The following is a 20,920-nucleotide window of genomic DNA, read 5'->3' on the forward strand; positions in this document are numbered from 1 at the left end:
GGGAAAGTGACAATTAGGAGTGAACTTCACCAGTCCTGCATGTTTCCTCCCTGGTAGCCATCTCAGTGTCCTCAGGCCTCTACTCCAGTGCATAAATCAGCTTCCTTGCTTAAAATATGCACCCCAATTTTGGAGGGCAAATTTTGGGGGGAAATGTGAGTGTGGCACATGACTCAATACAGTTGGTAACTCCTATTTAGGTCAATGGAAGTTGCTTATGGCATTGGGCCTCTGGAGGGATGTGGTTGTAGCCAAATAGTTTCAATTGTCCTTGGTAGCCTCCTGTATAATAACCTTAATCAGTTGTTCTGCTTTTAATTTTGGATTTTATGCCGAGGCTCTAAGAGCCCCCATCCAGGTTTATAGGCTAGACATAGGGAGCAGAGAGGTCACTGTGCAATTAAGAAACACATTCAAAGCTTCAACTTACCTCAACAGGAAACATCACATTTTAAATTCTTTACATATAGCTCACCTGTTCCAGATTCTGCACCAGTTCCCAATAGCTTTCTGAGAGCAATTCAAGGTGATGATTTTGATCTATAAGCCCCTATATCAGGGGTAGCAGAAGTCCACCCTGCAGGCTGGATTGGGCCTGTGGCGGACTCCATTTCCCAGCAGTCCCTGCCTGTGTCAATGGAGACCTCAGCAGTGGTGGCACCATGACAGCGCGGGATCAGGGTTTCTGTGGAGATCTGCCCCAGCAGCACTGGCAGGGTTTGCAACTGGGTGGGGAGCTCCTCTGGGGCTGGGATCTTGCAGCAGTGACAGTGTGGTCTGGAGCCGGGGCAGAGCTGCAATCCACTGTCCGCATGACCCAGGCAGGGGCATGCAGGTAGCGGATTGCTGCTTTGCTCTGAATCTGGACCACGCTGTCACCACTATAAGATCCTAGCCCCAGCCAAGGAGCAGCTCCCTGCCCAGCCACGTTCCTTGCCAGTGCTGTTGGAGCCGGTCTCCATGGAAACCTTGGCCCCATGCTGTTAGGAGCCACTACTACTGGGGTCTTCATGGAAATTGGTCACAGCTATGAGGGCAGGACCTGCTGGGAAATGGAGTCCGGCCACTGGCTGGATCTGCCATTTTGCCCACTCTGGCCCTGCTTGGTCTGGGTTCTGCATATCTAGAGGACTGCCTTCTCTCTTACACCCATCATTGTTCCTAAGGTCAACCAAGAGCCACCTCCTGCAAGGACCATCCGTGCGTCAAATCAGCTTGATGAAAACACATGAGCAGATCAATCTTAGCAGTTGCTCCTCAACTCTGGAATGCCCTCACTGCTGAGGTCCACCAGAACCCAAGCCTGGATCTCTCTCAGCTTGGTAATACCTTTCTATTTGGGCAGGCATCTAGCAAACAAAGCTAGGCTGGGATATTGGATGGGGGGTTCTGTGTTGATGCTCTAGTGCCTCTTTTAAGTCTCTTGTTCATTCCCCTGTTTTATAAGTTATTCTGTCCTCTTTTGTGAGTTTCCCTGGCTCTTTGTTGGGAAGGGTAGCATATATATCTAATAAAGTAAATAAATCGACAAACATGCTTAGATCCCATGGGGATGGGTCTTAGAGAAAAGTCTAGCTAGAGATATTTAAAGAAAATTAGCTCTCTTACTAGCCCTTCCATAATAAAAGTACTATTTATTCCTTGAGTAAAATGGTTTGTAAATCCTCCTATATATATCTATTGGGTCTTGTAAGAAAGTTTCATAGCCTACTGGTTTCAGCAGGTGCATTTTACTCCTCAATGGGCACATTTACACAAGAGGTTTACTGCAGAGTTGCTTAGTTAGCTCTGCAGTAAAGATCTCAGTGTTTACCCAGGTGGCCCTATTAGGCTGTAGGAAACTAATAAACTCCACAGCAGGTTAGTAGTTGTAAATAACACAAATACTATTCTGCTGCAGAGTTGTTTTTTTTTTGTGCATAGCAATGTACATGTAGACACTGACCCAGCTGGCTGGGGCACAACAGTGATTCAGTGCAGGGGCTGCCTGCCAGTTGCTCCAGCCTACACTGGAGCAACCTTGTGCCCCAGCCAGTCCATCTGCAGCAGGTTGAGCTGGATCAAAACAGCCCCATGCCAGCCAGGGGTGCTCTGACCCACTTCAAAGTGCTGTGGTCCCACGCACATGTTCAGATGGAGCGCTGAAGTTTATTGCTGCACGTAAGAGTCAGCATGGTAGAGATGATATCTTTTATTAGGCCAGCTAGACAGTTGCAAATAAAAATTCTTTATTCACATTAATTGGACATGTAGATGCATTCAGCCTGTCCTCCCAAATAAAGCACAAGCTTTAAGCAGCACCCAAATGAACAAATAAACAGACAAAACCAAACTCTGATGCCTTTCCTGAGTCACCAGGAGGGGAGGTCTTTGGCTCTGGCTCCAGCACCGCAGCCTGTCCCCCCGACCCCTCAGTAGCAAGCTTATTATGCTCACAGCTTGCCTCCTGCTTATAAACTGTTCCCTCATAGTTTGCTTCCTTTTTGGCATTCTCCCTTTGGATTTTAAGCTCCCAGTGGGATATTCCCTCATTATCCAAATGTTCCACAGCTGGGCTGTCTCAACAGGGCTGACTTCACTCTTAAAGGACCAGACACACCATTACAATTCCCTTCATCTCACATTAGTAATGAACATTCCTCACGCTCTCAGGTGCTTTTGTGTACAGAATGTCTATCTTTCCCTGAGACTCCTTTATTCAATGTCCTTGCCCCAAAAAGGGAAGAGTAGAGCTCTTACCAATAACATAGCATGTCATCCAGGTCCCCTTTCCAAATACACCTTGGAGGAAGCGAAAGATCAAAAATATGGAAAAGTTTGGTGCAAAGGCCACAACGATGCCACACACACCTACCCCAAGGCAGGAGAAGAGAAAAACAAGGATTCGGCCATATCTGCCAAAAAGAAAGGGAAAATGGTGAAAGATCCTTGCAATTTTGTTCATGTTGACTCAGTTTATGGCTACATTTAAAAGCCCTTTCTTAAGTCTTGCCATGCACTGGCTTTAGTAGGCCATAGGATGCTTTATAGAAATAAATTAGTATAAATTAGGTTGAGGTAGCCTGACTTATGCCAGACAATATTGCTAAAAGGACACAGAATTCAAGGAAAGGGTATAACAAGCAAGAAAATAACAGGTGAGAGAATTTTAGAAGTAGCACAGCGTTTAAAGTATTTTAAGCAGAGGCATTTTCCATTCTAATCTAGTTAGAATTAGTTTAACTACAGAACGACAAAATTAAATGTTGTTAGCAGATCCATATACCACATTTCTGCAACTTCACATCTACTCTCACACAGCGTTTCTCTTACATTGAACTTTTGTTCACACAGAAGAACCCACCTGCATATGTAAGACATGCATACGCTTACTTTTCCAGGACTTAGCCTCTGAAACTGGAGTAAAGTTCCTAATGGACTGGCCGCCTTTCAGTGAATTGTAGGTTTTTAGGGCCCCTATACATGAACATAGAGGCTGCTTCAGTCTGCTGGAATTCCAGCACATTGGAGCAGACTTGATTAACTGAGTCTGCTGGAGCATGACAATTTGCTCCATATAGACGGTGGAAGGCGGGGGCTAAGGGGGCTTAGTCCCCTGCCAAAGGCAGGCAGCCCAGGCACAGGCTCCAGGTGGCTGCAGTTGCAGGAGGGGTGCACACAGACATCAACAAGCAGCTGGAGCCTGCAGGCAGCCAGGAATTCAGCTGAGCCTGGCCATGTGTGGAGCAGTGCCCAGCTGAGCAGGTAAATGTGTTGATGGGAAGGGGTGCGGGGAAGAGAAAGGGTGTGGGGGGACAGATTAAGGCCCCCACAGGGGCATGAATGGGGCCCTGGGGCAGGTCGTGGGATGCTCGCTTCCTGGGTGGTTCTTTCAGGGGCATGGGAGGGGAGCTCCTACCACTGCGTGCACCCCCAGGGCAGGCACAGGGAATACGTGCCCCCCGCACCTTGATCTGTGCTGTGTACAGGGTGGAGGTGACTGCCACTGCAGGCTGCACACCACATCCCGCTGCCAGTGCCCTGGCAGCCATGTGACACCACGTGCCTCCCACTGCCGGGCAGGCAGTACAGCCAGTGTGCAGGGGGCAGTGCCACCTCCACCCTGCATGCAACAAAGATCAGGAGGGCATGTATCCCTTGTGCCCACCTCGGGGGGGGGAGGGGCATGAAGCGGTGGGAGTCCGAGCTGCCCTGGGCTTTGAGCGTCCCATGACCTGCCCCAGCCCTTGGGCCCCATTCACCCCAGGCGCTGCCCGTCTCTGCCCCACTCCCTCACTCAGCACAGGGGCCTTCATCTGCCTCCCCACACCCTTTCTCCATGGCAGACTTACTTGCTGGGGGGAGTGCATGCACATGTGTGCTTGTTGTGCGTGCACACCCAGCACCCCCAAATTATATTTTCTTCCTGCACCTATGGCACTCCAGTAGCCTCCTCCATCTCATGCATCAGCATCCCCGTGCTTAAAAGTGGTGGCAGGGGTGCTTGAACTAAAGCTCATCAAACGAGCTTCAGTTCAAGCACCCCCACCACCATTTTTAAGCCTGGGGATGCTGATACATGAGATTCAGTGACACTTTAGTTATAGTGGCTCTCAAAGCCACTCTAATTAAAGTGCTGCCCCCCATCACCAGAGCACATGTAAAAGTGCCCTTAGAGCCTAGTACCATATTTACCAGAATACCACATACACCTTTTCCCAAAACATTAACCCTCCAAATTTGGAATACATGTCTTAAACAAGGAAGCTGATTTTTCTTCACTGGAATAGAAGCATGAAGAGATAGTGATACAAGATGGCTGCCAGCTTTTCTTTCAGGCAGCAAGCAGGAGAGATGAAGTCTAGTATTAAACCTAAGGTGCATGTCTGATTTGATGGCATGTGGTATGTGAGAAAATACTGTGAGCTAGGTGTTAAGACCACTTTCACTCTGTTTCAGGTGTTATAATCTTTTCTGCCTTTCAGGTTTACAACTATTTTATCATTTGTAGCTATTTCTCTCTTTTAATTACATGAACATTTTATCATAATTTTGTTCTACATCATTTGTAGTGTATTGCTTCTCATTTACTTACTGTACTCTCAGGATAAAAATGTTATTATGTTCATTCCTTCAGAGTACTTGATTTTATTGGTATATGTTTCTTGAAACTTCTTTGGTCCTCAGAGTACATTTGTGGGGTCAACACATTATGTTGAGAGATTTTAGATTCCCTCACCATTGGGCTTTAAGATGGCGGCTGTCTAAGGTTGTGTTGGGTTGGTGCTAAGGTGGTGGAAGTCTTTCCATCTTAATACTTATCTCACTCTATTTCACTGTATTTTAACAACTGTGGATGAAAATAGTTAGGTCCAGTTTTTGGAAAAGAGTTTTTAATTTTGTATAAGTGCAACTATATGCTTTAGATTTTATATTGTCTTCCGGCATTTTACTTCATCTATTAACTTAATATTACATTTTAAACATCTGGAATAATACTGAGAGATGTTCCCAGACCCAAACGTATGTCCAAAATAAAGTTTGAACTATATCTAACTTTTTCCTGATAAAAGTTCATTTTTAAATTTGGTAGTAATTTCCTAGGTTTTTTTCAAACAAAAAAAAAACCCCACCAACTCGAAAAATATTTTTTTAATCAAACACTTTTTGAATGATTTATTATTCTGTTTTAAAGATTTATCTTTTTTTAAATGTATAGAAAATGTTAAATATTTATTTAAAATATTCCTATGAGGCTAATTGGTATTTTTTAATCACGTCTACACCAAACTGTATTAAACGTTCTAATATTCATGTACAAACTTTGTAGATGACATTTAATTCTAACTTTTTAAAAGAGCCATTAATCCAAAGATTTCAAAGTACCTTAAACGCATAATGACCCTCTTTGATTTGCTCAAAGATAACTAGCATAGTGTAAATGCCTTTTGTTTTTGTCTTCTGCCAATGTCAACCTTGTTTGACAGCTCTTTCTTTTGAGTACAAGCGTGTGAATAGTTTCAAAAGCTATTTTATCTGCCTACTTATCCTCTCTGGTTGCAAACTGTCTGTGTAAAAATTACATTATTCTCTATTTATTTTTTTAAAATTATTAACTTAGGAATTCTTTTGCAAGTAATACTTGATACTTAGACTGTTTTGGAACTGTTTGTTGTGGCAACCCAATATTCAAAAGTTGGCTCATGCATAGTATTCTCCATCACTCAGACACACGGAACGTACAGTATGTTCATCCCTAACTGGATGATGGTAATTCTTCAACCAATCACATTATCATTTCAAATGGTTTTCTGAAAATTCAACATTTGTTATCTGACATTATTCTCTATACATGCTGCAAAACATTTCTGCCTGTGAAATCATTTACTGGGATATTCATGGATAGAACAGGCAAAGGAAATATCATTTGTATCCTTAAAAATACCCACCTCTGGTGAAGTTCACTTCCACACATTGGCCCAGGATTAGCCACCACTTTTTCCACTTAATTTATTTAAAGTAAGGCTCCCTCCTCCTATTTTGTGGGCTAAAAGAGCCTTAAGTGCCTTGCTCTGATGCTGGTCGTCTCAAATATCACTCTCAAACTGTTTTTTTTAAAATTTTTTTTACCATAACCCATTCAGTTGTCATAATGCTGAACACTGACTGTAACTATGACTTTTTGCCAGCTAGTATGTGTGCTTAATGTGCGAGTTGGATACTGAGTTTCTTCCTCCTTTCCCAAGCTAGCTGCTTAGCTTATTTCAAGAATGGCTCTATATGACCTTCAACACTCACTAACCCAGAAGTTGAGTCCAGACGTTAACAGAAATCATGAAATGGTACAAGACAGGCTCCTTTCATTCCAATTTCAGTCCAAATAGAGCCAAGAAGTACTAGATATTTTATTAAATGTCCAGCCTAAATTATGAGTTCAAGATTATCATAGGATCAGATAAATTTCCAAACCTGAGGATGCTTAAGAAGACTGAGCTGAACATCTAAACCTTTCAAACCAGTTACTGTATAAGGTGTTTGATCCTTTTTAAAGGTAGGGTTGCAGTAACATCTATACTTTACCTGTCTGCAGCATAGCCTAGGGTGAATGCTCCTGTCAGGAATCCCAGGTTGAGAACACCTTGTGTTACATCTAGCAGCCAGGCGTTGTCACACACAAGGTTGTACTGTGGGAACAAACAATAAGTATGAGATCCCCCACACATGGGCTATTTATCCTTAGAGCAAAACATTTTTAACACCTGCATTGTTCTCTAGTTGGAAAACAGAAGAATGGGGACAAGGGGGGAGAAATCCAAGCAAGATCCTGATCATTGGCAGTTTAAGACACCAGTTTTCCAAGAAAGTGAAAATATTTCAGTAACACTTGAATTCCACAGATTTTTCTGGATTCCTATCAATCTGGTAACAGACTTGTCAGCCAGACTGTGCTGATGCTGCAGGCTGATTAACAGTGATAGCCCAGGACAGATCCAAACTCTTTGTATTGGATTTATTGACAGCTCTTGATGCGATGGAATTTGCCTTACTTATGGGTGAATGGCACAGTGATATCAATAGATGTCTTCAATGGATTCTTTCCTTTCAAGAGAGAACTCAAAGGATCTTGAACAACTGCCTTTCCTTCCTGACCACTTTCACATTCAGAGGGTGCATCTACATGTGCAATTAATGGGATTTAATAAATTGTGGTGCAATTTGCACTGCAGTGAACTACTCCTGGGCACAGCCTCTACACCAGTAGTCACCAACCGGTCAATCCTGGAGCCTGAAGGGGCAGAGGCCCAGGAGGCATGTGCAACGTGGCTTGGGGTGCAAAGCCCAGCCCACAGCTGCAGCTGGGGTGGGGAAGAGAGCCATGAGTAGCTCATCCAGGGGGCATGCAGCCCAGGAGGGCATGAGGGAGCACATGCCTCCAGAACTACATGTGGGATGGGGCAGCAGCAGTGCTGGGCTGTTCCTAGTCATGCTGCACTCAGGCTGGCTGGCTGTGGAGGCAGCGCTGGGAGCAGAGCCCCAGGTGGGGCTGTAGCCCCCCCAACCCCTGCTCCCAGTGCTGCCACCAAGTGCAGTGTGGGCCAGGCCCAGTGAGACCTTCCTCCCCTGAGGACATGAGGATCAGGGACTGGTGGGCAAAGGGGAAGACAGGCTGCAGCTGCTGGTTGGAAGGCTGCACTGGGCAGTTCCCACTGGACCTGGCCTGCGCTCCGCTCAATGGCGATGCCGGGAGCAGGGGTTGGGGGAGCTATGGCTATGGAGATCTTGGGTTTCTTTTAAATTCTAAAAGTGATCTCTGACCTAAAAAGGTTGGAGACCACTGGTCTACACACATGCCCAGGACAGCAGCAAATTGAGCCAGGGAGGAGCAGTTTAAGCCAGCGCTGCTCCTGTCTTGCTCTGCCCCCCAGTAGCAGTGAGGGGGAGCTCCAGGCTCTGGCTGCAGCTGCCCAGGTGCCTGCCATGGCCTGGCAGTGGGCATAGGGGTCAGCCCTGGACTCCAGCTGGTGGCAGCAGTGTCACCTGGAGTCTAGGGGTCAGCCCCAGGCTGGCAGAGGGCACAGGGAGTCAGGCCCTGGCAGCAGGTGGCTGCATCAGGCAGCAGAGGAGCTGACTGGACCACAAGGCTCCTGTAGCTGGTGAGCCATGTGGCTAGGCAGCAGGCAGAAGTGTGGCCATGTGCTGTCTGGGCTGCCAGGGCCCAATTTACATCCATGTCAGCATCTACACGGGTGCTGCTGTGCAGTAAATAACTCCACAGTAGGATAGTGTTTGGATTTATATGTACTACCCTGCTGCAGAGTTAGTTTCCTGCAGCCTAATAGACATGCTATGTTTATTGTGGAGCTGGCCTACTTTGCAATAAACATCTCAGATAGGTGCACCCAGAGTCATCTATCTTGCTGTCCCTCTTGTTTAATGGCAGGCCAAAATGGCATGGAGAAATGCTGAGAATAGAGTGTCCAGATGATATTTAAAATAATAATAAGCACACAGAAAGTGGGACTTCCTTGCCAAAAGGTTACCGTGTTTTAGATTTTGTATACCAACTGTTCTCTTAAGGGTAGTCACTTGTACTGATTTGTTGTTTTAGAGAAGGAACACAACCATTTTAAGTATATTGGCAAGGAAAACCATGTTTGTTTAGCTCTGAATAAGTATGTCCAGTTATAGCCAGTGAAAACAGAAGCATATAAGAAAGTTTTAACTTTATCCATGAAGCACTAAAACAAAGCAGAAATACTTAGTCTCTGAGCACACTGGGAACAGATGTCAAATAAAATTTTGATAGGTTAAAAATATTTTTCCTGGTATCATTTTCCCTGAGTCTTCTGTTCCATATATTGTAACAATGGTGATAGATTATTATTACTGCATTCATTGGGGAATGAATAGATGAGAAATAAAAACAATGAAATTAAAAACCCATTTATTGTGTAGATAGTCCTTCACTGTAACTTATTTTAAAGGGTCCCTGCTACCCCACTAAGACCGATTGGAGTCCAGAGAGTTTGGTTTCTGACAAGAACAACTTGAGAGTTTAGGAAGCCAAAAATGAACTGAGGTAATATTCGCAGCAGTTTCAGTCATTTCTTAAAATATTATCCCCAAAATAGCCACCACCTTCAAAGGTGATCCCTAATAATAACATTTTAAAGATAAGCTTACAGTTGCACAGATTATTTGCAATGCATTTAACATTTTATGTTCAAACTCAGGAGAAAGTGTATGATATGAAGATGTTCAAAAACCGCAGCGATGGGTTCCATAGAATTACTTACAGAGAATGAAATCATCACTTCTATTTCTTATTTACCCAGACGGTAAGAAGTATGAGTGGAAAGTTAACCTCTTAAATCTGCCAGTGTATCTAAAAACTGAAATAAATTGCCTGCTTTTCTGTTGTACAGAGCACCATACAAATCCCATTGACTTCTACTTCCACCAGCTATAATTCCTTCACGGGAAATAATAAACAGCTCTTAGGGTGTCAGTGCTTTTTTAAATTAGGCCACTTAACTAGATGTCGAAAGTTTTTCTTAGGGACCACCACTTCTCATGACTTTATTAGAGGTCGAGTAACATGACTTTAGTAGGAGTCTAGCAATATTTTTTTTCCTTAAAGTCACAGTTCCTGGACTCCTGTGGCTGACAATTTCAACTTAAAATAATAATAATAATAATAATAATAATTATTATTATTATTATTATTATTATTATTATTATTAATTGTGAGTATTAAAAAGCCATCATCAGTTTTAAGCCAGATTCATTTGGGGGAACATAATCTACCATTTTTGAATGCCTGAGGATATTAAGTTTTAGCTCTTGCTTTTTAAAAATCTTGGACAGAATACATACAAGTATTGGGTACTTCTAGGAACAAATTCTGTTCCTTTTTCTTAGAAACAACAGCTGCTGTGGTATTTCCTACAACAGTTCACTCACTCTTGAAGAACACTCAACCCCTGATTTCTTAAACATTCATGACAGCATTGCAATGAGAGTTCGAAATATAAAAAAACCCAGTTCTACAAAAAGAGGTCTTTCAAGGCCATGGTCAATTTAAAAAATGATTTTAGAAGTACTTGCAATGGACTACAACACTGTCAGTAGTTAAAGATCTCAGGAAGGATCCACCTGCACATAGCGGGAAACCCGACCTAACTGTTCTGTGAAAGCTAGCTAATAAAGTAGTAAATATGTGGCCAGAGAGTCTCCCTAGAGTCTGACAGGGGAAGAAACAAGGGAGTGAAAAAATGTGCAGACAGGACAAGGTGAAAGAGAAATGGAAATGGTGCCAACATAGCATCCACCCCAACCCTACTTGAGGTCACCCTGACAGTCACTGCGGGTGGGTCACCACATGGTATTCTGGGATATAACCAGGCAGAGGTATGAGATGGAGTGTGTATTGCTCAGTAATCACTACCCCAGATGAGAAAGAGGTCTGCTTTTTTCAATGTACAAGTGCTAACGGAGCAGCAAGTGCCTTGCACAAATCCTTAACACAACAACTGGTTCCAGCTGGCTCTTGTGAGAGCCTCTTGGTAGGAACAGCTCCCCACATCTTCCTTCCCAGCCAGACATAACTGTAATTATCAACAATAGTAACAGAATCTTTGCACACACCACAAAATTGGCCTTTAAAGTGGCTTAAATGCCCTTCTGCACCGCTTTAATGGCGTTGCTGTTTGCACGTTCAGTGGCTATTCTGCTTTAATAGCATTGCTGTTTGTATACTCAGCGGTGTATTCCGCTTTAAATATTTTTCGTACGTAGCAAACTAAAACACCTCCAAGGTGTTTTAGTTTGCTACCTAACAAAGTGCAACTGTACACAGGGCGCTGGAAGCCAACATGCTTGGGGCTTGGTGGGCCCTGCACAGCTCGGGGGCTATGGGACCCAGTGCCAGCCCATGCAGGCAGGCTCCACTTAGGAGAAAAAAAAAAATAAAAGCGGTGAGCCTGATCTTTATTTTTTTTCTCCTTGGAGCCTGCCTGAGCTGTGTGGGGGCTCTGTGCTTCCCTTCACAGCTGCAGGGGAGCCAGTGCTTCCCTCCATGGCTGTGGTGCCCCCCAGGACTGCTCAGGCTGGATGCCAGCAGGTGAGTGCTGCCTAGGGGGCCCCCACGCAGCTCAGGGACTGCTTGGCCTGCTGGTAGCTCATCCTCCCTGCTCCCCCGCCACTGAAAGGCAGATAAGGATTGGGCCCCCACCCTTGTGTACACACTGTGGGGGTTTAGTTTGGTTTAATTCTCCCTAAATTGAAGTGGTGTTTTTAAAAATCTACTGTTTCAATTTAGGGAAAACTAAACCAAATTAAACCCCCATGGCATATACAAACAGCCATAATGCAGAATTTGAAACAAAAATAAGAACCTGCCTGTCTGAGATCTTAGGTAAAATAGTCAACTCAGTATCCCTTTATTTCCCTTTCAGCTTCTGAGATTCAGAGAAGGTGCTACCTATTTCACTGTAATGTGTGTGTCTGAAGTGACAAGCTTCACACGACCACAGAGGTCCTCTTTACATATGTAACCCGGGTATGCCCAAGGGTGTGCCATATTCTCAATTGAATGAGATGGGTAGGCAGGAGGGGGTGCTGTGAGAGGGATGCCAAAATTTCAAGCAGACCCCTCTTTCCTCTATAGAGTTAGCCCAAGCCCAAAGTTCTTAACTGAATACAATTTATTAAGTTATAATATACATAAATATAAAACTAACTAACATATACATATACTTACACAGTGAACACTAAGCAATAACCAAGGTCAAACCCTAAATAACACTATTTACAACATTACAATACAGCATTTCAATTACAAAATATAAGGCGCAAACATGCACAATCTTAATAACATCTATTCCTTAATATAGTCGCTGACCCATGGCAAGAGATAGTCCTCCTTCCAATGGGGTCCCTTGGGGGGTGTCGAGGAAGCACCAGGGGCCCCTCCCCTTAGGGCCTTGACTAGGTTGGGGGGCTGCTCACCCAGCCCCTTCTCTGGGTCTGTCCGCCCCAAAAGTCTTTCCCCTATGGGACCCAAGGGCCCAATGACTCATGCTCTTTCAGGTGGCGGTGGTCAGGGCACAGCTTGATGGGGTCTCCTCTGCTGGAGTGCCTCTCCAGGCCTCTCCTGGGCTGCTGGGCTCCTCTCCACCCTGTGCCCCGCTCTGGGCACCGAGGGCTCAGCTCCTCTTAGCTGCTGGCTCCTGGGTGCTGGGCCTCATGCTGCAGCACTACCATTTCTCCGTGTCCTGGCTCAGCACTGAAGGCTCTCTTAGCACAGGCCGAGCCCTTCAGGCTCTGTCCATCCGTCCTCACACTGGGTGGCTAACCCAAGCAGCCTCTGCTGCTCCCTGGCTCCCAAGGCTCGAGCCCATGTACCACCTTGTGCACCATGAGACCTGGCTGCTTGTCGGGAGATAGGGCCTGAGCCACCTCACTGCAGCCCCCAAGGCCTTGCCAGGGTTGCAGGCTCAAGCCACCGCTTGCAGCTCCCAAAGCCTGGGCTCCGTGCACCGTGATGGGCCCAAGCAGTCTCACACCACTCCCAGGGCAAGCACCCTGCCTCCTTCCCAGGGCGGGACAGGCCAGGCTGCTGGCAGCACCTGTTGTCATGGCTCCAGACCCCACTCCCCACTCCCCTCCTGCAGGCCAGGGTGCAGAGCAAGGTATCCTAATGCAACAGAAGAATGGGAAGTGCAACAGGAGACCAGGCTGGCTAGACAAAAACCTCTTTAATGAGTTGAAACTCAACAAGGAATCCTACAAAAGTGGAAACTTGGTCATATTACTAGGGAAGAGTATGGGAGTGTTGCATGTGCTTATAGGGAGAAAATTAGGAAGGCCAAGGAGTGATTTGAGATGCAACTAGCAAAGAGCATAAAAGGCCATAAAAAGGGATTCCACATATATTTCAAAATAAAGGAAATCCAAAGAAACCATAGGTCCCTTAAAGCAGTGGTTTTCAACCTGTTTTCATTCACAGACCCCTAAAATATTGCAAATTGAGGCATGTATCCTTTTGGAAATCTATTGTGTATATAGCAAACATAAGTAGATAATTACTGACAAATAAAAATAATATCAACATCAACAATAACAATAATACAATTTTGTGAACTCACCATTTTGTCGTCAGTTCTAATGAGATGGTTGAGCCTGCTTCTTGGCAGAAAGCATGTGAAAATTTGGTATGATAGGTATAGCAGGGCACTAAGGTGCCTGCTACTGAGAGAGCCAGGAAGGCTCCTCAGGTGCTGGTTGCTGAGGCAACGAGAGGGAGCTAATGATCCGCACCTGCCTAGCCAGCTGTCAAGAAGGGGCAGGGCCTGGCTCCTATATAAACCACAGGCAGAAGGCCAGGTGGTAGTTCCCTACCAGTAGCCAAGGCAGAAGGAGTTCCCTGCCAGAAAGAAAAGAGAAGTCAAGCTGGGATGCCAGAGCAGCATTAGTCACTGCAGGGGGATAGAGACCCCTGGTAGACCTGAGCGTAGTTTGGCTGGAGGCTTATGTTTGCGTTGTAGCCCAGGGGCTTGTGTTTATGTTACTGTTTGTGTTGCTGTTGTTACACTGGTGGTTTGGGTGAGGCTGTAAGGGGATGGAGGAGGCCTCATAGGGGACTCACAACAGTGTGGGGACCCCAGTGCCAGTGAGGACGCTGCATACGGGGTACATAGACCCCAGCCCTAGAGAGGGGCAGTTGAGAAGCCCAGAGAAGGGGGTGTTGTTGAGCAGCCCCAGTGCAGGCGTGGTGAGCCCCAGAAAAGGGGGCAGCCTTGTGCTGAGCCCGAGAGGCAGGGTGGCGTACGGAGAGGGCCCCGAGAGGCAGGGCGGCGTAGACTCAAGAGAAGGGCACGAAAAGAGAGAGAGAGAGACGGGACTGCAGAGAGCCCGAGTACTAGAGAGGGCGTAAAGATGGAGAGAGGGACAGAACAATGTCCATTACATCTGTGAGGCTTGGGGTGTGGTTTTGGGGTGGTAGGAGCCACGCATAGCCCATAAGGCTAGGGTGCATGGGACACGCGTGACAGGAGAACCATGGCCAAGGGGACAGAAGGTAGCCTCCCTATAAAATATAGAAAATCAAAGATGTGGCGGGCGAGAATCGGAGGGTGCAAGAAGGCCGCTTGGCACGGTGAAGGAGGTGGCAGGGGAGAAAAGGCAACCTGATGTCCCTCGTGTTACAATAGGTAACAGTTTCAATCTTAGATCTCCTTCAACATCCAGTTTGTTTCAGTATTTTGTTTTTATTAATACTAAGGCTAAAAATCCACTTTCAGTTAAGTATGTGGTGGTGAATGGCATCAAGACTTTAATGATCTTATCTGCCCAATCAGGGTACTCCTTTTTCAATTTTTGACCAGAATTGGACAAGAGGTTCCTGTTTGAGTTCAAGTTCCAGTCCTGTGTCGCAGGATAACTCGAGTAACTGCTCTCCTTGTTTAGCTGTTAGACTGGACCTAGAGTTGCAGGCTGTTACAGAGGGGTTATGTATCTATTCATTCTCATTACCCATTTCAGGAAAGCCCTGGTGAAACTGAGATTTGTGTGAGCAAATGTTCCCTGATTTCTTTTTTCATATCACTGTCCAGTGTTAATTCATCAACCCAAAAAGGTTTTCTGAGCATTCATTCACATAGAAACATGGCACCAAGGGGGCCTCTGGGGCCATCAGGTAGTCCCCTGCATCCATAGGCAGGCATTCACCCAGAAATTCCCCTAGTGTGAGGGTTTGACACGGGTATTATATGTGCTGGAAAGATTAAAAGTCAGGGCACAGACTGAGCTAGTACATATCCCTATACCCCACCAGAATTTTGCTGGTGGCCTCCCATCAGTTCTGTAGGACCTAACCTTTTACTAAAAATATGTGCAGTTCTCATTATTCCAAGCAATGCTTTCCATAAGTACCTCAAGACACTGCCAATTTTCCCAATGGAAATTCCATCCAAACTGGTTCTCTCTCTCTCTCTCTCTCCTGTCTCTCGTAGACTGATATCACCAGGGGAGTGGAGGGACCACAGGGCAGTAGCAATGCCAAGTCCCACATGAAGCAGCAGGATGAGGTGGGCCTGTCCAGCTACACTCTGTCCGCTGGTGCTTGGGCAGCCTCTGGACATGGAGGGAGCTGGAGCAGCAGCAGCATTACCATCAGTGCTTCCCCTTTGGGTGGGACCATTGTCCTTACAGCCATCTTCTGTACGCTTTGCAGGGCCCCAGGGATCTGCGGACCACAAGTTGAAAACCACTGCCTTACGGAATGCAGAAAGCAACCTAGTTATAGATGATACAGAGAAGGCTGAAGTATTTAATGCCTTTTTTACTTCAGGCTTCACAAATACGGGCATCTACCAGATGATGAGTAAAGCTGACAGAAAAGTTAGGGAAGAAGTTAAACAGCATAGAGTAGTGGAGAACAGGTTGGGGATCACTTAGAGGAGCTAGATGCTTTCACGTTGGCAGTGCTTGCTGGAATGTGCCCTAGGTACCGCTGAAATTGCCTGAGGTAATCTTCTTTGAGAACTTGTGGAGATTAGTTGGAAAAATCATGGAACAGGTCTTCAAGGAATCTATTTTGAAGCACCTAGAGGACAACAAGGTGATCCGGAACAGCCATCCTGGATTCACCAAATCATTCATGGCCAACCTGATTTCCTTCTATGATAAGGTGACAGACTGTATGGAATGAGGAAAGAGAGCAATGAATAGATATACCTTGACTTTAGCAATGCTTTTGACACTGTCTCCCACAACATTCTCATTAACAAGCTAAAGAACTACTGTAATAGGAATACATAATTAGTTGGATCATTGTACCCAATAATATTAAATGGTTCAGATTTTAGTTGGGAGGATGTAGCAAATGGGGTTCCCCAGGAGTCTGTCCTGTGTTGGGTATTGTAACATCTTCATTAATGATTAGGATAACGGGATTCAGTGCATAATTAGTCAAACTGTGGAGGACATCAAGTTGGGTGGATGCAAACACACTGAAGGGTAGGGCTAGAAACTAGAATGACCTAGATAGACTAGAAAAACAGTCCACAACGAATCAGATGAGCTTCAACAAGGACACATGAGAAGTCCTGCACCAGGGACAGAAAAATTGCATTCACAAATACAGACTGGGGAATGGGTGGCTAGGTTGTGGTGCTGCAGAGAAGAGCCTGGGAGTTGCAGTGGACCATCAGCTGAATAAGAGCAAACAGTATGCTCTTATTGCCAAAACAGCCAACAGCCTATTGAGCTGTATTAACAGGAGCATCACTCGCAAATCAAGGGAAGGGATTTTTCTGCTGTATTCAGCACTGATGAGGCCTCATTTGTAGTACTGTCCCCCACACTTCAAGAAGGATGTGGACAGGTTGGAAAGAGTCCAGTGCAAGGGGACAGAGATTATTGGGGCCTGGGAGATAAGATTTATGAGGAATGGCTGAAATAAATAGGGGTATTTAGTCTGGAGACGACTGAGGGGGGGATTTGATAACAGTCTTCAAATACCTGAAGGGCAATTACACAGAGAATGGAGAGGGGCTTTTCTTTGTGACCATAGGAGACAGGACTAGGAGCGATGGTCTTAAGTTTCAGCAGGGAAATTTAGGTTGGGGATTAGGAGGAACTTTCTGACTATGGTCAAGTGTTGGAACAGGTTACCTAGAAAAGCTGTGGAATTTCCATCCCTGGAAATTTTTTAAAAGCAGGTTGGACAGACACTTGGCTGAGATGGCTTAGTCAAGGATGATCTTGCCTTTAGCAGGGGGCTGGACTAGATGATCTTATGAAGTCTTTTCCAGCCCTACTTCCGTATAATTCCTTTGATTCCTATTTGTCTGGGAAGAGTTAGAGGTATCAATTTAGAGACCTCTGACTTAGAAAGTACGAGCCATAAGTTTCAAACCTATTCCAGTAGAACAAAATCCACCTTATTGCAGAAGGTTATTGCAAAGCCTCCCTTCATGCTTAAACTCCAGTTACATCCTTTTCACCTCATGTTTTAATGTAGAGGAAGCCGTTGAGGATGGTCTCTGTACTGTATTGTTGTACATTTTATACTTAATGATAGTAGGTGGAATTTTTAAAAGCAGATAAGTAACTCAGGAACCCAAATCACATTGGAAGAGAATGGGTGCTATGGAAAATCTCACATTTCAGTGGGATGGTACCAGTCAGGAAGGTCTCAAACAGAAGCAGAGCCTCATGGTGCTAGGTACTATACAAACAGAGGCCCCAATCCTGTAAGCTAGTCAGCGCTAGTGCATATGGAGCATCAGTTACTTCAGCGGATCTCTGTGCAGGAAAAGGAGTCTGCCTGTCAAGAACACAGCCTAAAGATATAGTCCCTAGTTGAGAATGTTTATACTTGTGATTTAACTTGTAAATGATCCATCTTTAGTACAGACACTGAACAATCTAACACAAAGAAGGGGAAGAACATGAGTTCCAAGAGGAGACGGACAAAAAGCATGCCTCCTTACAAACAACCTTTCACCTTAACATGCATTTCGTATTATGGCATTTAAAATAAATTGCTGGCCAAAAATATCAGCCAAACATTTGAAATAAACAGTGTTTTCCAAGAAACAACGGAAGATGGATACTTTTTAAACACTGTGAATATTTTCATAGCTATTTATAGCATACAGCACCTACATAAATTATCTGGTACCTTTTCCAAGTGAATACTAAGTTTTATTTTTTTTCTATACATTTAAATGCCCTTGATGTCAGTAAGATTCCTTGGCTCTTTTTGTTTGCTGTTTTTCTTTCCGGTACTACTTTAAATGCTGTTAAAGTAAACTTCATGCTTTCATTTAAAAATGGAGCCTTCAAAAAGAAATGCTTTGTGGCTCAAAGCATTCTCTCTGTTATATCTAGATTACTGTTCAAATATTGCCAAATTTGGCAATGGCTGATTGATATCATTATCTAATGGTTATAGATGGGAAAAGAGTGATTTTAATCTACCTCACAGGAGATAATCAACCCATAATCAAATCCAGCACCCTCTCTGCATGCTGGCTTTATCTTTTATGGTTTCTGACTAACTTTTTCAATTTGGCACCCCAGGGAAATAAGAGCAGCAGAGCACATCCTCTGAAAAATGAATTATGAAACAAGGGACAAGGGATGGGTCTAAGTCCAAATCGTTTCTGCTAATTCTTCAAATGCTGAATCCAAATGTAAAAGTAGGATTTATATATCTCTATTGCTGAGCCAGCATGCTCTTTTCTTTCTTAGAACTTGGGAAAATTCAGGTACGACCTGAACTTTACAGCTCTATCTCAAGCAGAAGGCAGGGGATATTTGCACCTTATAGACCAACTAAATCAGAGATGCATTATTTGCATATGGCAAGGAATTTGTGGGTGATATCTTTTGTCAGCGATATTCCAATCAGTTGTGTCTTTCAAATGCAAGACATAATTTTTTATGTCTGAGAAAGAGAAGCAGGCACAGCTAGCGTTAAAAACAGTCTGTGGGGCTGTGAAATTGGAGAAAGGTGACATTACCAGGAGTAGCTAACAGACAAAAAAATGACAGAAGAAAGGATAGTTTGATTAGTGGTGGATCAAGTCCATTAAAAAGTGGGGAGGGTTGTTAACACCTGTGGAGTAAAGAGAGATTGCCGGGAGTCTAATTATAATTAGCCAGGAAGACAATGTCTCTGTTAAGTCCTTGGTTCTTTGTGTCCAACCAGCTTATGCATTCAAAAGCTTGTCTAAAGCGACGTAGTTGGCCCAATAAAAGATATCACCCACAAAAATCCTTCCCTCTTGCACATTTCCTAGACCGTCATGGCTGCAACATCACTCCAACACTACCACTTCATTTGCCTACACAAACTCCATGCAGTGAAAAACAAAGTGCCCATTACCACATTATTTGCCTGAACGGTATCTTTCCTTGACTTGCGAAAATAACTGAGAAAAAGCTGGACTGTTGAATTCCTGGTGCAAATCTGCACTTCTCTGCTCTCAGCCTGGTTGATGGTATGTCACATTGGGCAATGAATAAACACTGAAAGCAGAGACAGGAGCTGAGAACTGAAGAAGCCACTTGCCACAAGATAGGGCCATAAAGCTCCCTTTCCTTGCTGCTAGCACTGATTTCCTCCCCCCCCCCTCAATTTCCCTTGCAGAAACCAGGGTTGGGTTTGGGTTCCCCAGCTGCCTGATTGTAAGGCATGAAAGCCCGGATTCCAGATGCTGCATGAAAAAGGACCTTCGTGTGAGGTTCTGGCTTTCCTCACCTTGCACTGAAAGCTTAATAATGACGATGAAACTCCATTGAATGACTGGTGGGGTATAAATTATTTGGAATTATTTTTGTTTTGCTTTGTCCAAAGGAGGAACAGGGTACTAACATGCTCCAGTTGCTTCAAGACAGAGGAAAGAGGATTCCCTGTATGCCTGTGGATTTCATTGCTGGAATAACTTCTAAACAAAGAAACAGGCAGGGCATGATATGAGCACAGAGGTCAAATTGATGACTAACAACTGTAAACCAAGTGGTTATTGCAATGTTTCATCTCTGAGTGAGTCTAGCAAATATTTCACATTTTGGCTTAACACTCAGATGCACGATACTCTTTTTATTTTGGGTACTAACTGTCATATGTTTTCCAGCACCCCACAGACCTTCCGCACAATGTAGGCAACCCTGCACGTCTTAATAGATTCAGCTCTGCAAAAATGTATTACTTTATATGGTATCACTTCATAAAAGTCTTTGGAAGCATCCTACATGCAATACCCTGGAGTTAGTCACACCTAGGCTTCACAAATGACTTGTGAGATCAGCAAATATTTAATTTGTGGTTATTGTCTTGTTCAATAACATCCCCTGGGTGGATTTGTATGCATAACTCATCATACTTGGGTTTGCCCATTTGGCTGAACAAATGTCTACGTTAGAAACAAACAAAATAAAAACCACTGCCCCACACGGCAGGATCAATAGAGATGCTGAAAACTGAGGTGAGTTCATTATCCCACTCTTAGAGGCAATCCCTCTAGAGCACACTGCCCATGTCTAGGGTAGTGGGGAGAAGCTCATACCACTGCTACACATCCCACACTTCTTTTGTGGGTAAACAGTCTCTTTGGCTTTGAGTCTCAACTGAAAAAAAAATCAACATATCAAAACACAATGTACTAACGACAGTCCTCAGGGCAGAGCAGGTTCTTGGAGCTAGCCATGCCCTTAGCACTTGTTAAGAAAAATGACATGCCAATCTTCATTTTGTGCCTGTAGTCCAATGTCACAAAACCCAGGCTAAATGCAGACATTTGGGGGAAGGGGGGGTTAGAGAGAGGTTAGATTAGGCTCAAAATAGTCACCTGATCTAAGGTATGTTGGGATGAAGGAGCTAGTGGGAAGGGGTTTGGAGAGGTTAAGCAGACTGGGTGGGAGGATT

General features: G+C 44.6%; 1 protein-coding gene across 1 annotated transcript in view; it reads right to left on the minus strand.

The window, feature by feature from the left end:
• SLC22A3 (solute carrier family 22 member 3) overlaps positions 1–20,920 on the minus strand; it is a 67,732-nt gene that overhangs the window by 38,134 nt on the left and 8,678 nt on the right. The window contains 2 exon segments of the mRNA XM_006021908.3: positions 2,740–2,894; positions 7,060–7,163. Coding sequence (XP_006021970.1) covers positions 2,740–2,894; positions 7,060–7,163 — 259 coding nt within the window.

This window comes from Alligator sinensis, unplaced genomic scaffold (assembly GCF_000455745.1).
Source record: "Alligator sinensis unplaced genomic scaffold, ASM45574v1 scaffold682_1, whole genome shotgun sequence".
Lineage (NCBI taxonomy): Eukaryota > Metazoa > Chordata > Crocodylia > Alligatoridae > Alligator > Alligator sinensis.